This window comes from Pipra filicauda, unplaced genomic scaffold (genome assembly GCF_003945595.2).
Source record: "Pipra filicauda isolate LSUMZ 115617 unplaced genomic scaffold, ASM394559v2 scaffold151_size3305965_pilon, whole genome shotgun sequence".
Lineage (NCBI taxonomy): Eukaryota > Metazoa > Chordata > Aves > Passeriformes > Pipridae > Pipra > Pipra filicauda.
This window is the reverse complement of record NW_024104007.1, coordinates 538,717-555,082: the sequence shown is the minus strand read 5'-3', so window position 1 is coordinate 555,082 and position 16,366 is coordinate 538,717. Positions and strand designations below refer to the sequence as shown.

At 43.6% G+C, this 16,366-nt stretch overlaps 1 protein-coding gene across 1 annotated transcript; it reads right to left on the bottom strand.

The window, feature by feature from the left end:
- Window positions 1–433: 433 nt before the first annotated feature.
- PLD4 (phospholipase D family member 4) lies at window positions 434–15,355 on the bottom strand. Its single transcript, XM_027716600.2, has 11 exons — window positions 15,281–15,355; window positions 12,259–12,348; window positions 10,293–10,501; window positions 9,433–9,616; window positions 7,945–8,065; window positions 7,460–7,587; window positions 7,091–7,291; window positions 6,543–6,682; window positions 3,465–3,630; window positions 2,358–2,454; window positions 434–1,067 (listed from the first exon to the last, which is right to left on the bottom strand). Exons 1-11 carry the CDS (start codon window positions 15,281–15,283, stop codon window positions 859–861), a joined length of 1,548 nt encoding a protein of 515 aa, XP_027572401.2. The 5' UTR covers window positions 15,284–15,355; the 3' UTR covers window positions 434–858.
- Between the last annotated feature and the right edge of the window lie 1,011 nt (window positions 15,356–16,366).

Below are 16,366 nucleotides of genomic sequence, written 5' to 3'. Positions count from 1 at the left end.
AGTGGTGGATATGGATGTAAGGCACCAGATGGCTCAGGGTTATGGCCCCTGTGTGACTGCAGAAGAAAAGGCAGCCAAGAGACATAACACTGGTCAGGGCCAGCACCTGGGCAGCCCAAAAAGAGCGAAGAGGCTCTCCAAGCACTGCCCCCAGTGCAGGTGGGATGTCTTTGCCAAAACAGCACCCATGCAGCAGCTTTGCTCTGCTCCCCCATCCTGTTTGCTGCACAAGACCAACACACAGACATCCAAAAATCCCCAGGCACTCAGGGCTCCAGGGCAGGAAGCTGGAAGCTGCCCCAAGGTTTAAATCCCAGGCATTTATCTCCAGCAAGTAGCCTGAACACTTAAAAATAGGTATTTCCCTAATTCCCTAATTCCTGAATGTTTTTAAAAATCTGCCCTCGCTATTGTAGGTGACCATATACATGGCTCAAATCTTAAAGTGGCCAGGAGTTTATTAAAAATATGCTTAAACACATGTAAGCAAACATTGTTAATGGAGCATTTAGGTTGAAATATATAATCTCTTAAGATAGAATAGCACAGCAGTAGTGGTCTCTGGTATATTAAGGTCTTCCGCGTCTACATTAGTATCAGACAGCTTGTCATACAACACTGTATGCATTTTATTAACTCTGGGATAAGGTAATCACACAAAAAATTAAACATCACACACTGACTAATGGTTTTACGGGTATAGTCAGCTATCAGAAATTCTCGTATTATCAATGTGGACACCATGAGGAAGCGATTTCTCTGACAAAGACAAAAAGAAGAACGTTCCTTGATTTGCACAGGAACAAGGTTCAAATGTATTTTTTTTGTTCTTATTTTAAGTGCACTTTTCAATTCACTTCAGAGTCGGCCTTGCCAGTTACAGTCTTTCTGTCCCTGCACATCTTCCAGATTCACTGCATATTTGGAATTCCAGTCTCGCTCAAAAAGGTTTTTTACCTGTTCCTGGACAGGCAGTTGCCTTCTTTGCAGATTGGTCCAATTCTGTTTGATAATTAGTCCCACGCCAGCTGTATTAGTGAAGTAATCTTCTGACCAATTGGATGTCCCTGTGCAATGGAAAAGTAGCTGATCAGAAAACATTCATTTCCCAGTGTTCTGTTGGATCTCCAGGCTTTGTTGATTTGCTGTATGACTGCAAATCTCATTAGAACCAATGAGGCAGCAAAAATCAGGTCACCTCCTTCTTATGCCAGACCTCAGGTTTCGGAAAGTAGGTATTAACTACAACCCTGAAAATTCATAACCTTCTGCTTCCTTAGAGCCTGTGACAGAATGCACAAATCTACTAATTATAAATATGGGAATAGAGTGCAACACTTGATTATTAAGAGGGGTAAAAGCCACTGTTTGTCATGGGTTTCTCTGTTTAAAGAAAAGAGTCCTTAATGGACTTAATTCTCTTTACTTGTTGAAAGAAAACAAGAGAAGAAACTAGACCCTTGATCAATAAACCCTCAGGAGTTGTTCTGAGCTCAGCATGCAACGCCTGCTTCTAAACCAGGCAAAGCTGGGAATCCAGCTGCAGGCATTGTCTAGTCTCTCCCCAAAGCTACCTCAATTCAGAAAATCAAACACTGTGAAAAAAAACAAATGTTTTGTCACTTAGCACTTCCCCTTGTGATTGCCTGAGTCAGAAAAATCTACTGTCAATTCCAGAAGGTGCTTAGGCATGAAAACAAATTATCTGCGTATCTGCCTTCAAAAGACAACTCAGTATGAAACAAGTTATTAAAGTATTAAAGGCAAATGGAGCTGCAAACCCTCAGCCAGTTGGAAAGATGGGCTATTTGCTGGTGTGCATTGCTTGGAGGATGAGCTGACTGAAATGACAGAGCCCTCCCACATCCCCTTTTTTGAGGGATCCTAATAAAAGAGTGAAACGTAAACACCATCCCGACTTTCAGGAACTGAGCAGCAATTGACATTACTGTTTTCTCATTTCCTTTCCTAGAGTTCTGTTCAACAAACTGTGCGTGGAATTAATTCCTCCCAGTAATTTCTTGTTATTAAAGCACGATAATGTTATACACTAGAGCACCAGCTATCACTGCGTCATTCTGAGCACACAGGCTGTGAAACTCCCACTGTGCTTGTCACAGGCTGTGCACTCAGCCTTGTCATGCTCTGTTCCTAATGGTTCACAATCATATGAAATAATCTCTTACTGAACTTGACCTACATTATCATCTCCCCTTCACATCTGTACTTCTTTACCCAGGACAGACTGCTTTATATGGCAAAATGAGATATTTTCTGATATTGCAGCCCATCCTGTCTCAGTCTCAGTCCAATAGATCTGGAGACACTGTAAGTATTTGAAAGACTGGAATACATACCAATGTAGGCTACTTTATCAGTGACCATGTATTTGTTGTGATTCACTCTCCCATAAGGAATGTTTGTGTGATTCAGAACTGGAACAATGAAGAGTTTCTGGAGGGAGAGAAATTAAAAATATAAACAGAAATACTAGAGTGAGGAACACACTTCATGATTGGACAGTGCATGCTTTCTATAGTTTCAAAGAATAGAATAATATGGGGAGAAAAGAACATTCCACACTCTATTATTAAATACACGATAAAAGAAATTTTACTCTTATCCAAGAAAACTAACAAATAGTACTTCCACTATACATAAAATTGGATAAGCAATTGCGATCAGATACAGATAATGTTTGCCTCACAATGTTCCATTAGTGGCACAGCTATTATCATTACAGGGCAGACAATTAAATGCAGTTTTAGACAGCTGTTTAATAGATCTGCATTTACCACTGATTGCTGCTCTTATTTTGTGCTAAAATGGGCTGATCACAGACACGAGGGGTACTGCAGGAAACAATGATGCATAACTTTTTGTGTTAACTCTTACCAAAATCTTCATTTCTGTCCCTTTTTTTTTTGACTAAAACCCTTTCTTTCTTCTGTGACATCTCTCTGCTGTGGTAACTGCATCATGTTGGGAGTGTCCACACCATCCCCACTCTACTTGATACATTCCAGCCTAGTGCCTGTGGCCTGTGCGTAATATTTAGTGTTCAAAAACAAGTCTATTTGTACAGATATAGCAGATCTCTCAATTGTAAAAAACTGATAGCAATTAGACCAATTTAAAATGCTCCATGCAGGAAGAGGTCTCTGAGAGGAGCACTAAGTTATCATATGAACTGTCACTGTCACGGTGCTCAGCAAAAGCAACTGCCTGGATAATGTCTCAAGTGCCACAGCCAGGCACATTCCTGATATCACTAGTGGCTTGGAAATAGCTGCTTCCTCAAAGATTTTATCTTGGGCCTTATTTTCACAAGGATGTGAAACAGTCACTACAAAAACAGACAACCTGCTTCTCTAAAAGCACATGCAAACGGCAGCTTAGACTCAAAAATCAGTGTGGGGCCATATTCTCAAGCTGTCTTTCCAACACCAGGTTTCTTATCATACCACGTCGACCCTGATGTGGGCATGTGGGTTGTTGAGAGCACGCAGGGACCTCAGATAGTTGAGCATGGCTGGGTCAGAGTGTGTCCAGCAGCTGGCCAGGAGCCGGACTTGCACTCTGTGGTTGAAAGCTGCACGTCTCAGAGCATTGTCAATGGCTGGCCAGTATCTGCAGAAAAGGAGGTTTGTGGAAAAAGGGATACTTTTTAAACAGTTCAGCAAAAAGCCATGACAACAAATTGAGACTACAAGTGACGCCGTGCACAGATGGGATCTCTGATATCTCGTAAGTGGAGCACTTGTGCCTTCCCTGGAGGGGATTTCGGCCTTTTACCGAGTCCGTTCTTTCCCAACTCTGCCAAATTAGGTTGGAACTGATCAAAAAGTTTAAAGCTTAGTAAAGTGCACGTACACAGATACATACACAGCATGATGCCATCATGCCCATTTCCTTAGGAAACTAAAAATAACGACAGTAACTCCAGTGTAAAGCCAGATCATGCAGCAGAGAATAAAAAGGACAGTGCAGAGCCCAGAGGAAAGTCTAAGAACCGTTTTGCAGAATATGGCCTTTTCAGAGACCTGGAGACTGTTTCAAGTGTCCACAGGGGTCCTGTGCCATGAACCTGCGTGGGCAGGCTCCATCCCTCCCCACCCCTCTTTGCCCTCTTTAGCATGCTGTGTGCCCCTAAGGTAACAGACACAGCTGTGCTCTCCTGAACACGGGAAAATCCATTTTCCTGACACTTGTGTTGGCAGTAGCTTAGGAAAAAATTTTTAACATCCTTCACCCAGCTACACAACACTAAGAGCTGGACAATGCACATCCCAGGGCTCGTAACTCCAAACACCCACACAGCATTTTCATTCTATAGATCGTAAGAAGTGTTGCATGGAGGAAGACAAGCATCTTTAGTACAGATTGGAGGGCTGATACAGAGAGAGGACTGGCACTGGCTCACAGTCCCATGAGCAATGATGAATTAATTTGCCTAACTTAATCCTTTTGGTCTTACGTACAAAGGCCTGAATTCTCTAATCCTCCCTCGTGCATCATCCTATTGCAATCAATGGACTGGCCCTGTGCTCTCAGGCTCAGCTGACTTATAGATCCTGAAAAACTTTGAAAAACATGCTGTTTGAAATGCTATTTTTGAACAGTTTTAATTTTTTAAATATATCAGTTTCTAGTTGATTAACACTCAGGCATTAGACAGCAGCTTTGTTTCCTCTGCCTCAGCTGCTGGAGGAACTTAACCTGAACTAATCAGCCTCAATTCATGGCACTACAGCTGGTTGCTGTGGAGATAGCCCCAGGCCCTGCACCGCTTTCCCTGGGCCTTTCAAACTCTTGTTTGCATCTGATCAGCCCTAGATGTCACAAATGGTGGATTAAGCCTTCAGATGAAGAAAAGGGAGTATTAACACAATCCTAAGGGGGGAAAGAGACTTTCTGTGAACCTATTCGTGGCTAAAAGCAGGAGGTGAGAAGTCCAGAGACTCAACTGTATGACACAGAAACTGAAAATGCTCTAAGGTGTTTGATTTATTAAAAATATCCTCCAAGTGGAAGTTAGTCTTGAGATTTTGTTTCTTCCTGCTAACGCACACATGCCCCAGCCAAACAACAGAGGCTTTACACCACCATGACACAGGACATAATGCATGGTATCATTCCGGCTTAATGGCAACCCAGAGCTTACCCTATTCTTTGCAAGCCACGTTGTACATAATTATTTCTCTTGAACTTCTTTCTGAGGTTATTTAGCTGTTTGGAAAACTCAGAAATGTTATAAGCAGATAATTCAGAGCACTTGGTTGCATGTAAAAGTCCTAATTCAAGCATATCTAAGAAGATTTGGAGTCTTAGTGCTGCCCCATGACTGACTAACTTTCTGTGTTACTCAGATTTGAGTTGATGTGCAGTCTGTATAATTCTGCTGTGACCTTGGGCAGCCCACCGGGACCGTGGCAGTGGTTCACCACACGCACGCTCAAGGCCAGGTTAGGTGGGGCTTTGAGCAACCTGATCTAGTGGAAGGTGTCCCTGCCCATGGTGGGGTGGGGGGAGGAACTAGATGATCTTTAACCCAAACCATTCTATGATTACTCCAGATCACCACTACCACCCTCTCTCTGAGAGCATGCTGCTGTTCATATCCAGAACTTGGATGTCCTTAGATGGAATTATTAGAAAGAAAAAAAACAGCACACCCCCAAAAAATCACCACAGAATTTTCTTTTAGAGACTGTTTCAGCTCTCATTGCAGAGGTCAGCAAGGACAGCTAATTACCATTCTCTAAACTATGGGTCAAATACATCAAACAGGCAGCAGAGCTGGAAGTCAAGACTCCTCAGAAGTAAAGGACAGAAAAGAAGAAAAAAAGGAGCAGAAAAGGAGACCAAAGCAATATTTTCTCTGAAAAGTCTGACGTCAGATATAGATCTCTCGTATTCCCTTTCCTCTCTCTGCTCTGTTGAACTCTCTCATGAAGCTCCTCTGTTGAACTTTGAAGGAAGATGTACCTGACTGTCCCTAGTCTGGCACTTCACAGTTTTCTTGCCGTGTGAAGAATACAGGAGGCTGCTTTAAAACACTAGCAAAGCACATGGGCAGTATTGGATACCATCCTTCCTGTAGCATCAGTATTAGAATCATAGAATCCCAGAATCATTAAATTAGGAAAAAACCTTTAGGATCATCAAGTCTAACTGTCAACCCAGCAGCACCACCGTGTTCACCACTAAAACTTGTACTCAAGTGCCATGTGCATACCTATTTTGAACACTTCCAGAGATGGTGACTCCACCACTTCCCTGGGTGTCTAATGCTTGACAACCCTTTCTGTGAAATTTTTTTTCCTAATATCTAGTCTAAAACCCCCCTGGCACAACTTGAGGCCGTTTCCCTCATCCTGTCCCTTGGTACCTGGAAGGCACAGTCCACGGGACAGTTGTAAGTGCAGAGCAAAGCCTCAGTTCTCTCCACTCTGAATGTTTTCATTGCAGAAAGGGGACAATAGTATATTTTTCCCTTAAATAGTTCAAGTCAACTTATTCGCTCAAGGTTAAAATTGTACCTTCTTGGATGAGTAAAACGGCTGGTGGGAAAATATTCCATAACAGAAACGTACACAAACTTCTGTGCCTGACTGATAATACTGATTATAGAATAGAGGTCATGGGTGCGACCTTTTGGACAAAATGCTGGAGGAGAAGCCTGTAAAGAAGAAAACACACGGATCAGTGATTTAAGTGTTTTTGGTTTTTTTCCTTGGTCAGACTGTGACTCATTTATATTCAGATCTGTCCAGTTTTCATTAAAATAGCACAAAACACTTGAGGTGGACTACTATCATTCCTCATGCCTTCCATGTCCTGATGGGTGAGATATTTATTGATTTATTGAGCCAAGGGGTGATTAAAAGAGACCTGCACACTGTTCCTGCCATAGTACCTGACAGCTGATGCTCGGTCGATCCTTATTCTTTGAGTAGGTCCAGAGAAACCTGATGAAAAAATTATTATCCAACTGGAACACAAGTAACTGAGGAATGCTGAAGAAACTTTTCTGACCATTCCTTAAACATAGTTTACAGTCTATTATTTTATTTTCAAACATACTTACAGAAAAATAGGCTTTTGTCAAGATTCCATTAAATTCTACTTCCAGAGGCCGACGGTTGTTAATGTGGGTAGAATAATTAAGAGGCCAAGGGAATGGGATGGTAGCATTAGCATATCCAAGATCCCAGTAAGTACTAAATGTTTTCCAGAGGTCTTTGGCCAAGCAGCTGCAGTTGTATATCACAGCACCAAACTCCTTCACCTGCAAAGAGAGCAAGATATGTCACAGACCCAGAAGGAGCCATCTCCAGGGGTTTCTTTGCTGCTCCTTCCACTCAGTCAATATTTAATATCATTATGATTTTTCTCTGTTGTGTGCTAGAACACGAATTTTCCCCCAGATTTTTGAATATGCAGCAGCAGAGCTTACCTGAGATAAAGACCTCCAGTCCATGTTTGCACTACCAATATATATGTGTTTCATGTCTACTATCCAGAATTTGCTATGCAACACTCCTCCTGTCAAATGTCCAAAATCAATTTTTTTCACATGAGCCCCTGAAGAAAAATTGGGAGGGGGGAAAAAAGAGTTCAGATAAAGCATGGAGATGGTTCCTCAACAGCCAGAACATGTCTGCATATCTAACTCTTGCAGCCAGTAATAACTACCAAAATTCACAGGCTCTCATTCCTGAGAACACAGTGATTTGAAAAAAATATGCAAAACGTGAACTTTCAGAAAAATCCTTAAGGGTGTGACAACATACAAAGAAACCATGAACTAGTAAACAGATAGTGCTTATCCTGTGAACCTGTGTAAGCACCATGATGGGACAGGCCCTGCAGACCAGTTTCCCTCACGTGTCTTTTTGCAGTGCTGAAGTTCTGAGTGTGTCACTGAAGGGAAATAATTACCTTTTTCCTCTAAAAGTTCAAGGTCTGTTGACTTTGTAGCCAAAGTTGGCACACTTGCTGCAACATACACAGAGACATTCTCTGCGAGTAATCTCTCAAACCTCTTCAGAATATCTTCACCCTGTGTAGTACATTGTTATTTTTTATATTTTGTTATAAAACATTTAGTAAGATATATGTAAGTACAGTGTTACTGATGGGCACTTCCTTTGAAGAACCCCAAGGCAAGGAAGGCCAGAAATTTCACCTATTTCAGGAGTGTTTCAAGTAAAGAAAAAAGGGAACAAAGATTCTGATCCAACGTATGAATCAAAGTTTGTTTTCTGTCATTTAATGCTATTAGATATAATGTTTAAAACTATAACCACAAACATCCCAGATTTCAAAGATTAATGTCCCAGTGCAGATCAACTGCTAGATCCTGATGCTCAACAGATACCTGGGGTCATCTCTCCCTGAGGATAAAGTTGACAGAGACTGTCCTACACTGAGCTGTCCCTGAGCAGAGACGGGGCTCGATCTTATGTCTGTCACTTTCACTTCTTCTCATGTGGAGTAAGTGACTCATTTTATACCACCAGAGATACCTGGGGAGGAAGACAAGAAGAGCAGTCCCAGAGAGTCCATATGGACAGTGAGGAAGGTGTGCCAGGAGGGAGGCAGAGGCTGAGGCCACAGTAATAACCAACCCAGCAGCTGGTCCATCAGCAAACAACACGATTCCCAACACAGCTCAGCTCCATACCTGCCTGAAACAGGGTGGTCTTATCCTTTCTATTTTCAGAACAGTCCCCCAGACCCTGCTCAGGATTGCCTGGGAGGTTGCTAGCTGCCACAGGCCAAAGTGGAGCCAAGGGAAAATTAAGCATGATGGACAGTTGCAAGGTGAGTCTGGGCCGTGGCCTCTGTCATTTATTTCTGGTAGTAGAGTCAGAGAGGCCCCACAGGAAGCCTGGTCACTCAGGGTGCCCAGGAGGACAGCCCTGCGAAGTAGAATGAACCTCCTTAGGTGCTGTCCAATGGCAGGAGTCAGGGACAGCTGCACAATGGGCAGATGCAGGTGCTGTGAGAGAAGCAGCCTCTGAAGCAGTCAAAAGTCCAGCAGACTTTGCTTCCTGACCCTTCCAACTAACCAGTGGGAACTGGCACACTCACTTGTGTACATGGGATCCTGTGGGCTTCTCAGCTCTGCCACTGGCAGCCCCTAACACAGGTGGACCATCCACAGGGTAAGCAAGTGTGGGTTTGAGGCTGATCTCTGCTTGCTCTTAAAATACAGCATAAAAGTACTCAGAGCCATGGACAGAGCCCAGATGGAGTGTAACTTTACTGAAGAAGGAAGGCTGGAGTGTTGCTTCAGACCGGCATGGAAAACTTTCCTGGGTTTGCAGGAAGAGTCAAGCAATGTCCCTGAGAGACAGACTTCACAGCCAATCTGCCAAATGTACACAAGAAATACAACCACAGATGTGCTTGATTTTATCTTACCTGCTTGGAAGATGAGTCATTGACACTGATATCCTTCCCGGTAAGAGACCAATAGTAAGAAGCCACATGAATTTTTTCCTGGGCTAGATCAAGCAACCTCATCCAAGCTTGATACAAGGGTTTGGCTGCAGTGCTATTTATCTCAAAGGGTAAGTCATAAGGAACATTTTCCACCAGGTCAAAGCTGCAATGGCAATTGGACATTATGAAGCAAGAGACAGTGACCCAAGCAGGACACCTGTCAGGCCATACAATTGGCCATTTCAGAAGTCAACCTCAAAATCAAATAAGCTGAGCTGGATAAACAAGCTGGGAGTACTCTCTATTCCTAGTTTTTATAGCCAGGCTTAGACTGTACATGCTGCAGAATGACTTCTCAGTAGCTGTTCCAAGCTTTTCGTTTTACCGTCCTTAAGATGAGGAGAAAAGTAACCTTGTGGGGCTGTCTGTCACTTCAATACCCTCTCCACCCTCTCGCAGGGCAGACAGCTCCTGCCATTCCAGCCTCTGAGAGGAGGTGAGACCAGCAGAGGTTGATTTGCCAGCTGGTCTCCTTGCTGCCTCCCACCATTGTCACAAAGGGAGGGTGGCTGGAGGTGGCACAGGAGCAACAGAGCTGTGCTGAACATACAAGCACAGGACTGGGAGTGGAGCTCTGATACTGCCCCTACTGCTTCTCATAGCAGGCAACTACTAATTACCCAGTGCCTAAACAACAGCCACACTCTTCCCAAATTAATGTTACTTTATCAACTTATAATACAACAGGAAGAGAACAAATTGCATACTGAAATTATCAGTATTGTAACCAGTTCTCCACCTGGTGACTGCTTCTCCACATGCCATCAAACCTGACTCACCTGCAGGAGTCATTGGATTTAATGGTGTCCTCCTCAGCTATTGTGGTTCTTGGGAGATCTCCGTAGAGTCCTTCTTCCTCCTCCAGCTCTTTGTAAATGCTGACAACTGTTTCTTCTCCATTAGGATCAATTGTGCTGTCCACTCTCAGGAAGTAAACAGTCATCGCGACAACAACGCCAAGCATCAAAATTGCCCCTAAGATTTGAAACTAGAACAGAACCCATACAGGAGAAGATTTAAGTGATCACCAAGTCACTGATACGCCGGTGAATGGATGACTACCTCTTCAGGTGAATAAATCACAATCTTTGAATAGTAGTTCTGCTTTCAGCTACTGCCAGTGTTCTTAGATGCACCACTGAAAGTGAGGACCACTTGTTCAAGGTCAGCTTGGATAGGACTTTGAGAAACCCGATCTAGTTGATGTCCCTGCTCATTGGAGGAGGGTTGGACTAGATGACCTTTAAAAGGTCCCTTCCAACTCATACTGTTCTGTGATTCTATGACCACAAACTAGGTGAGGGTTGCTTAGTTTTGATTTATTTTTTTCTGTGCCAACATATCAACCCCCTTTTTTTTTCCTAAACCTTTGATTAGTTTGACATTGATTAGTTTTATTTTAGCACAGGACCAGTGGATGTTCAACAAAATTTCTACCAAAATCAAAACAAGGAAATCCCTAACACAAGATTACCTGTGGGATCAAGCCCACCACTACCATAAAGAGAAAGTTCATGAAGTCAGGGGAGAAAAATCAGGTCACAAGCAGAGGGAAGTTTTGTGGTTTCTGAACATGTTCTGCTTTTGACTTCTAACTTAAACTCACTTAAGTGAAACTATAGAAATCTCATTTATCCATGTCAACAGTATTCCCTTGTCATTCTAGTGTTGTGAGTTAGCTTCATTTCCCTTTTGCTGTACTTTCAGGGGTTTTTTCCTGATTGTGGATTAAAAAAAAAATACCCTGGCTACACTGCATATCCAGGTCTGGAATCCAGCCACTCACTTGCTGGAAAGTATAGCACCAGGCTCTAAATGCTGCCCTATACTGAGGAGGAAAAGACAACCACCAGTGCAGATCCATTTCCCCCCAACAATTATGATGTCTGGCTCCCTGTGGCAATTCTTGGGAGCTGGGAACATCCCCCAGCCTGTGATAGGCAATGTGCACTTCAGAGCTGAGCTTTTGAACTTCTAGGCAGGAGAACCAAGTCTGGGGTGGTTGTGAGGCTGTAGCCATAAATCTGAGCTCCCAGAAGGCCACATGGGAAAAACCACACAGGAACCGGTGGCCTCTGAAAGTTTCTATTTTGATTTCTATGCGGATAAATCTTCTTTTAATTTTCTCTGCTTTTCTCATAACCTACAGTGCTGCCATTGATTTCAGGCAGTGACTTGAATGAGAAAAACATTTTAAAACTATCTACTTAAAATTTTGCCCTCTGCCTTGTCCTCCATCTCATCAAGGGCAAAAAAACCCAAACCCACCAATTTTTGACAGTTCTGCATTTCATCCCATGAACACACTGGCAAGACTTAAACATTGCCCAGGTTTTAGAAGACATTCCTAAGGTAAGAAATCTATTTTGAAGTCACATCCTGGCTGTCACCATGCTACGCACTGTGATGTCCAGGTGCTCCAGGCATGCTGAATAAATGAATAAATGAATAAATTAATAAATGCTATGTTAATGGTGGAAGTGAAGCTCTTTGTATGAGCGTGGTTTACTTCCTGAGCCAGACAGAGCTGCAGGATTTAGCTCCACATTACTCTCTCTCGGCAAGGTTTGATCAGTCTACCAGATAAATCAATGAGGGTTTTGTCACTCACTTGTTTACAAATAGGATTGAAACCTACATGGATTTCTAAAATGGGCAATAAAATCATTCCTCTTAATCTGTTATTTCTTTTCAGAAATGTAATCTCAGCTCTTGTAAGCAAATGTAGTATATCCCCATAATTACCGTTTTGATGTCTTTTTGATTGTTCACGCCTAATTTCATGTTGGAGGACTCATTAAACCTCAGGGATGTTTTTAATGCCTTTTTCACAATCTGAAAAACAGAAATGTATGCAAGGGGAAAAATAAAGCTTTATGACATTTGTGTACAGCCAGTCACAGACAAAAAAATGCAGGTTACTGCCATTGCTTTATATAGTGCTCTGAAATTTAAGTACAGATCTGTGCAACATCCTCCCTGTATTATATGGATCTTGAGTGACATTAACAGATTCCAAAGTGAGAGAGAGAGACAGGTCCCTGCAGTTTTTCCCTGGTGCTGTCTACACACAAAAATCCCTGCAGTAATTGATGTGTAAACAACTGTATCGCTGCCTCTTCCAGCCATCCTTCAACACCCACTTTTGTCCTGTTACAAGTGAACATATTTGCCAACAAGCGGTAATTAAAGTGCAGAAGCTGTGGGTGATAGTGTACAGCATCAGTGTCATCCTCGTCTGACTCAGGCTCCTGCTCTCTTCCTGTGCCTGTGAGTTGCCTTCAATGCCAGTGTCTCTTCCAGAAGGGAGTCTGTTAAGAGGACAGGGACGAGGCTGAAATAAAAATTCCCCCTCTGCCCTGTTGCAGCCATGACTAGAAAATAAGTTGTCTTCTTTTCCTCCTCAGGCAATATTGCTCCAATCTTGTGTTACCACCAGTAGAGGCAACTGTAAGAGCAACTACCAAAACATGCCGGAATTCATAGCAGATGGTCAGGCAAGGGGAGTTGGCACTTGCCTGTTTTGCCTTCTCAAAAACTTGACAGATGCCCAGTGGGTCACTCATCATCCCTGCATTGGCAGAGGTGAATTTACCCCATAGGAGTCAGCTGTCATTTTTCGTGCTCAGAGGCAAGAAGCACATCCTGGGATGTGGTAGATTTCAGAAAGTGCTACCAGATGATATCACCACCTGCCCAGTCCCCAAATTACCACTTCCAACCCCTGAGCCACTGGGTGTTTGTATCCTGGAGGATGGTATCGGATACGCAGTTGCTCTGTGGGTGGTCACTCTCAAGCTTTAGGTAGGAAGGATCCTGCCAGACTTGTCCCATCCATCTTGCCATATGTTCACAGCTACTGTCACCTGAACTGGATGGGCTTATGGTGTCTGCCCTGCCCCACCAGTAAGGCAGCATGGCCATACACATTCATGCTGCATCCAGCTCCTGCCCACTCCATCTTTCTGTACGGATGCTGTGACTGCATGGACCAGGCAGGAGTTGGACACAGTACAGATACAGCCCCAAAGGCTTCTTGTGGTACCCAACTCACAAGAACTGGTGGAGCTGAAGCAAAAGGGTGGAGGATGTCTTGGAAGAGAAGGGAGGTGAGTCTGAAACAGTAACTTGGGAAATGCAGAGAGGGATGTGAAAAGAGCAGATGAGAAAGAATGACAAAGATGGGAAAGGTAGAGACGGAAGAAAATGTACAAACACTCATGCTTAAAAGCATACTAGAGCTGCAGAGAGGAAAGCTATGTTTCCATTTCAGGGTCTGTTTGTTGCTATCATCTGTAATCACTATAGCAGTGTCCACCTCCCAAGGCAATTTTACTCACAATTTTCACTGTCACTTCCTTTTGCTGCCCCCAGGTTCAGCTGCAAGCTTTTACACTAGAAATAGTTATAAATGCTGGCAAGTAAACATCCGTTCTCCCAGCCCCAGAGAAATGGGGTGGCTGCCAGCAGTGAAGGACACTTGGCCATTCCCTGGTTAATGTCAGGTCCCCATGCCCCCGAGATCCCAGTTGATGTTTTAAGCACAGTATGAAGACCCAATGTCTTACCCCAGAGAGCTGACAGTCCAAGCAGACTGGGGGGGCATATAGCACACCATGCAGAGAGAGCTGTGTGACAGCAACACATATCAATCCCCACCCTCAGAGAAAGTGGTCACATACCAACCCAGAAAACTTAGTGGGAAGAAAGGGAAGAGAGAGCAAGAGAGAAGATCCTAAAGAGTTGGGTAGGAAACTGAGGCAAAGGGATTTTAAAGGAGGAGGAGAAAGGCAGCTGACAAACAGTAGCAGCTGCCCTTCAGCCTGGACCAGGAGAGCCCACTGAGGCTGCAGGTCACACTCCACAGCTCGTGGCTTTGGCACAGCTGTCCCAGTCAGCTGGGCTGGCCAGGAACAAACAGCTACTGCATGTGCTTCTCGGCACAGAACCAGAGCTGAGAGGTGACACCTTGTCCCTCTGGCCCCCAAAGTCACATTTGGTGACCCAGGCAGTGTCTTGGTAAGGAACTGCAGCTGTCAGCACACTTACAGACATGTGATGACCGCAGGAGGATAGAGCTTACCAGAAACTTGTTTCAGTTCTCTTTTTCAGCAACAGTTACAAGATGGTTTAAAATAGCAGCATTTTTCTTAAAATATGAAAGTGAACAGATCTTATACGTGCTGTCATAGAATCATCTATCATTTGGTTCAAACAAAGCCCTTCTTGACCCTGTCTTTGACTGGTGATAGGTTAGAGTCCCACCTGCTGTACAGAAGTCATGAGAACTACACTAAAATAGGCAGTCTGATTTTCAAGAAGGAAAACATCAGAGATTCAGACAGAATTCTTAAGAATAATATTGTAGTTGGTCAGCAATTAACTATGGCTCCCTTGAAGCTTTCAGGGCTTTACCAGCTGCCAATTTCAATGACTGAAGTTCATCCAAGAGTAATAAATACAAATGCTACTTAGCATTGCTTCACAGGCTGGAACACCAGCTAATACCAGGCTGCTGAGTATACACAGGAGATTGCTGTTTATAACATTAAGCCTGCTTTCTCCCTTCCCCCAAAATAACTTTTCATACTTCTTTTCTCCACCAGTAACACACTGTATGAAATTTTGGATTTTAAACACAAGGATGCGCTTTTTCACTACACAAAATCCTCCACAGGAGCTGTTTGAAGCTCCCCAGATGAACAAGGTGCGTTTATCTCTCCATGTCTAACCCCAGCTCTCTCAAGATGATGGCAAATGTTCTTACCATCCTGGAAGATCTCCTTCTGTGTGGATGTCCTGCTGCACTCTGATGTTACTCCCAACTCCATGTACGAGGGGCAGCGCGCATGTTTTCGTCAGCAGATTTGTTTGGGGCTCTTCTGGTTTTTTGCCCTCCTCCTCTAGATCACTTCCTCTTAAACACCAAGTTTCACAACATGCACTGACAGAGTCCCAAGTTATCACCTAGTTGTTGTGACCCAGTTCTTAGACACCAAGTCCTGATCTTCTTATGTCAAAGTCCTGATCTTTGACTTATGTCAAAGTCCTCTTTGACATAACTTTCTGCAGTGTCTGAGTTTGCCTGGTTCGAACTCTGTTGGATGGCCAAGTTCCCGCTCAGTGGTGTGAAGTCAGAGTCTACATCAGCACGAGAAAACACTGGTTGTGGTTGGAAGGGCTGCTCAGCTTTGGTGCTGTTTGCATCCTGGACATGGCAATATTCTCACTGCATCACTCTTAACCCACCAGAAGCTTCATTTTAAACAAACAAACCCTTCAAACCCACCTCTCTGCCCAGTTCCTCTTGCAAGCACTCTCCTGCTCAATCATCCTTGGACAAATATAAGGAAGTAAATTAGCTCCTTTGAAATAATACAGCTTTTGTCTTAAACACATGGCATTTGGAATTTGCAGTGATGTTGTTGAGGGGTAAGGTTACATCTGACATTGAGTTTGGGGCAACTTCTAAGAAATTATGTCTTCTGTAAAAATCCAAAGGCTGCACCTCAGCTGACACAACTCACTGTGGCAACACTGGTGTTACTCTGCAGGCAGCCCCTCATTCCTCCTGAACCCAAGAATGCAGTTCCCTAGTTCAGTATCAGAGGAAGGATGCAGTAAGGAATCAATGGAGAGACAACTTGGCACACGAGGCTTTATCGTACCTTGTATTAAGCTGCTGAAGACAGAAAAGCTAAGAGGAGCCAGCAGATATGCTCAACAGAAAGAGGCCTTTCTCTGGGAAGCTGAAGGTGTTGTGAGTTCTCTGCTTCCCCTGGGACCAAAACACAAGCACTGACTCCAAAAAGGTCAAAAGTTGGAGAAAAGAAGATGGTGGAGTAGATAGGAC

Coding starts and splice junctions, on each gene's coding strand:
- PLD4 (XM_027716600.2), bottom strand. Junction 8,066..9,432: donor ATGACTCATCTTCCAAGCAG/GTAAGATAAAAT, acceptor TGTACTACACAG/GGTGAAGATATTCTGAAGAG. Junction 7,588..7,944: donor TGAACTTTTAGAGGAAAAAG/GTAATTATTTCC, acceptor ATTTTTCTTCAG/GGGCTCATGTGAAAAAAATT.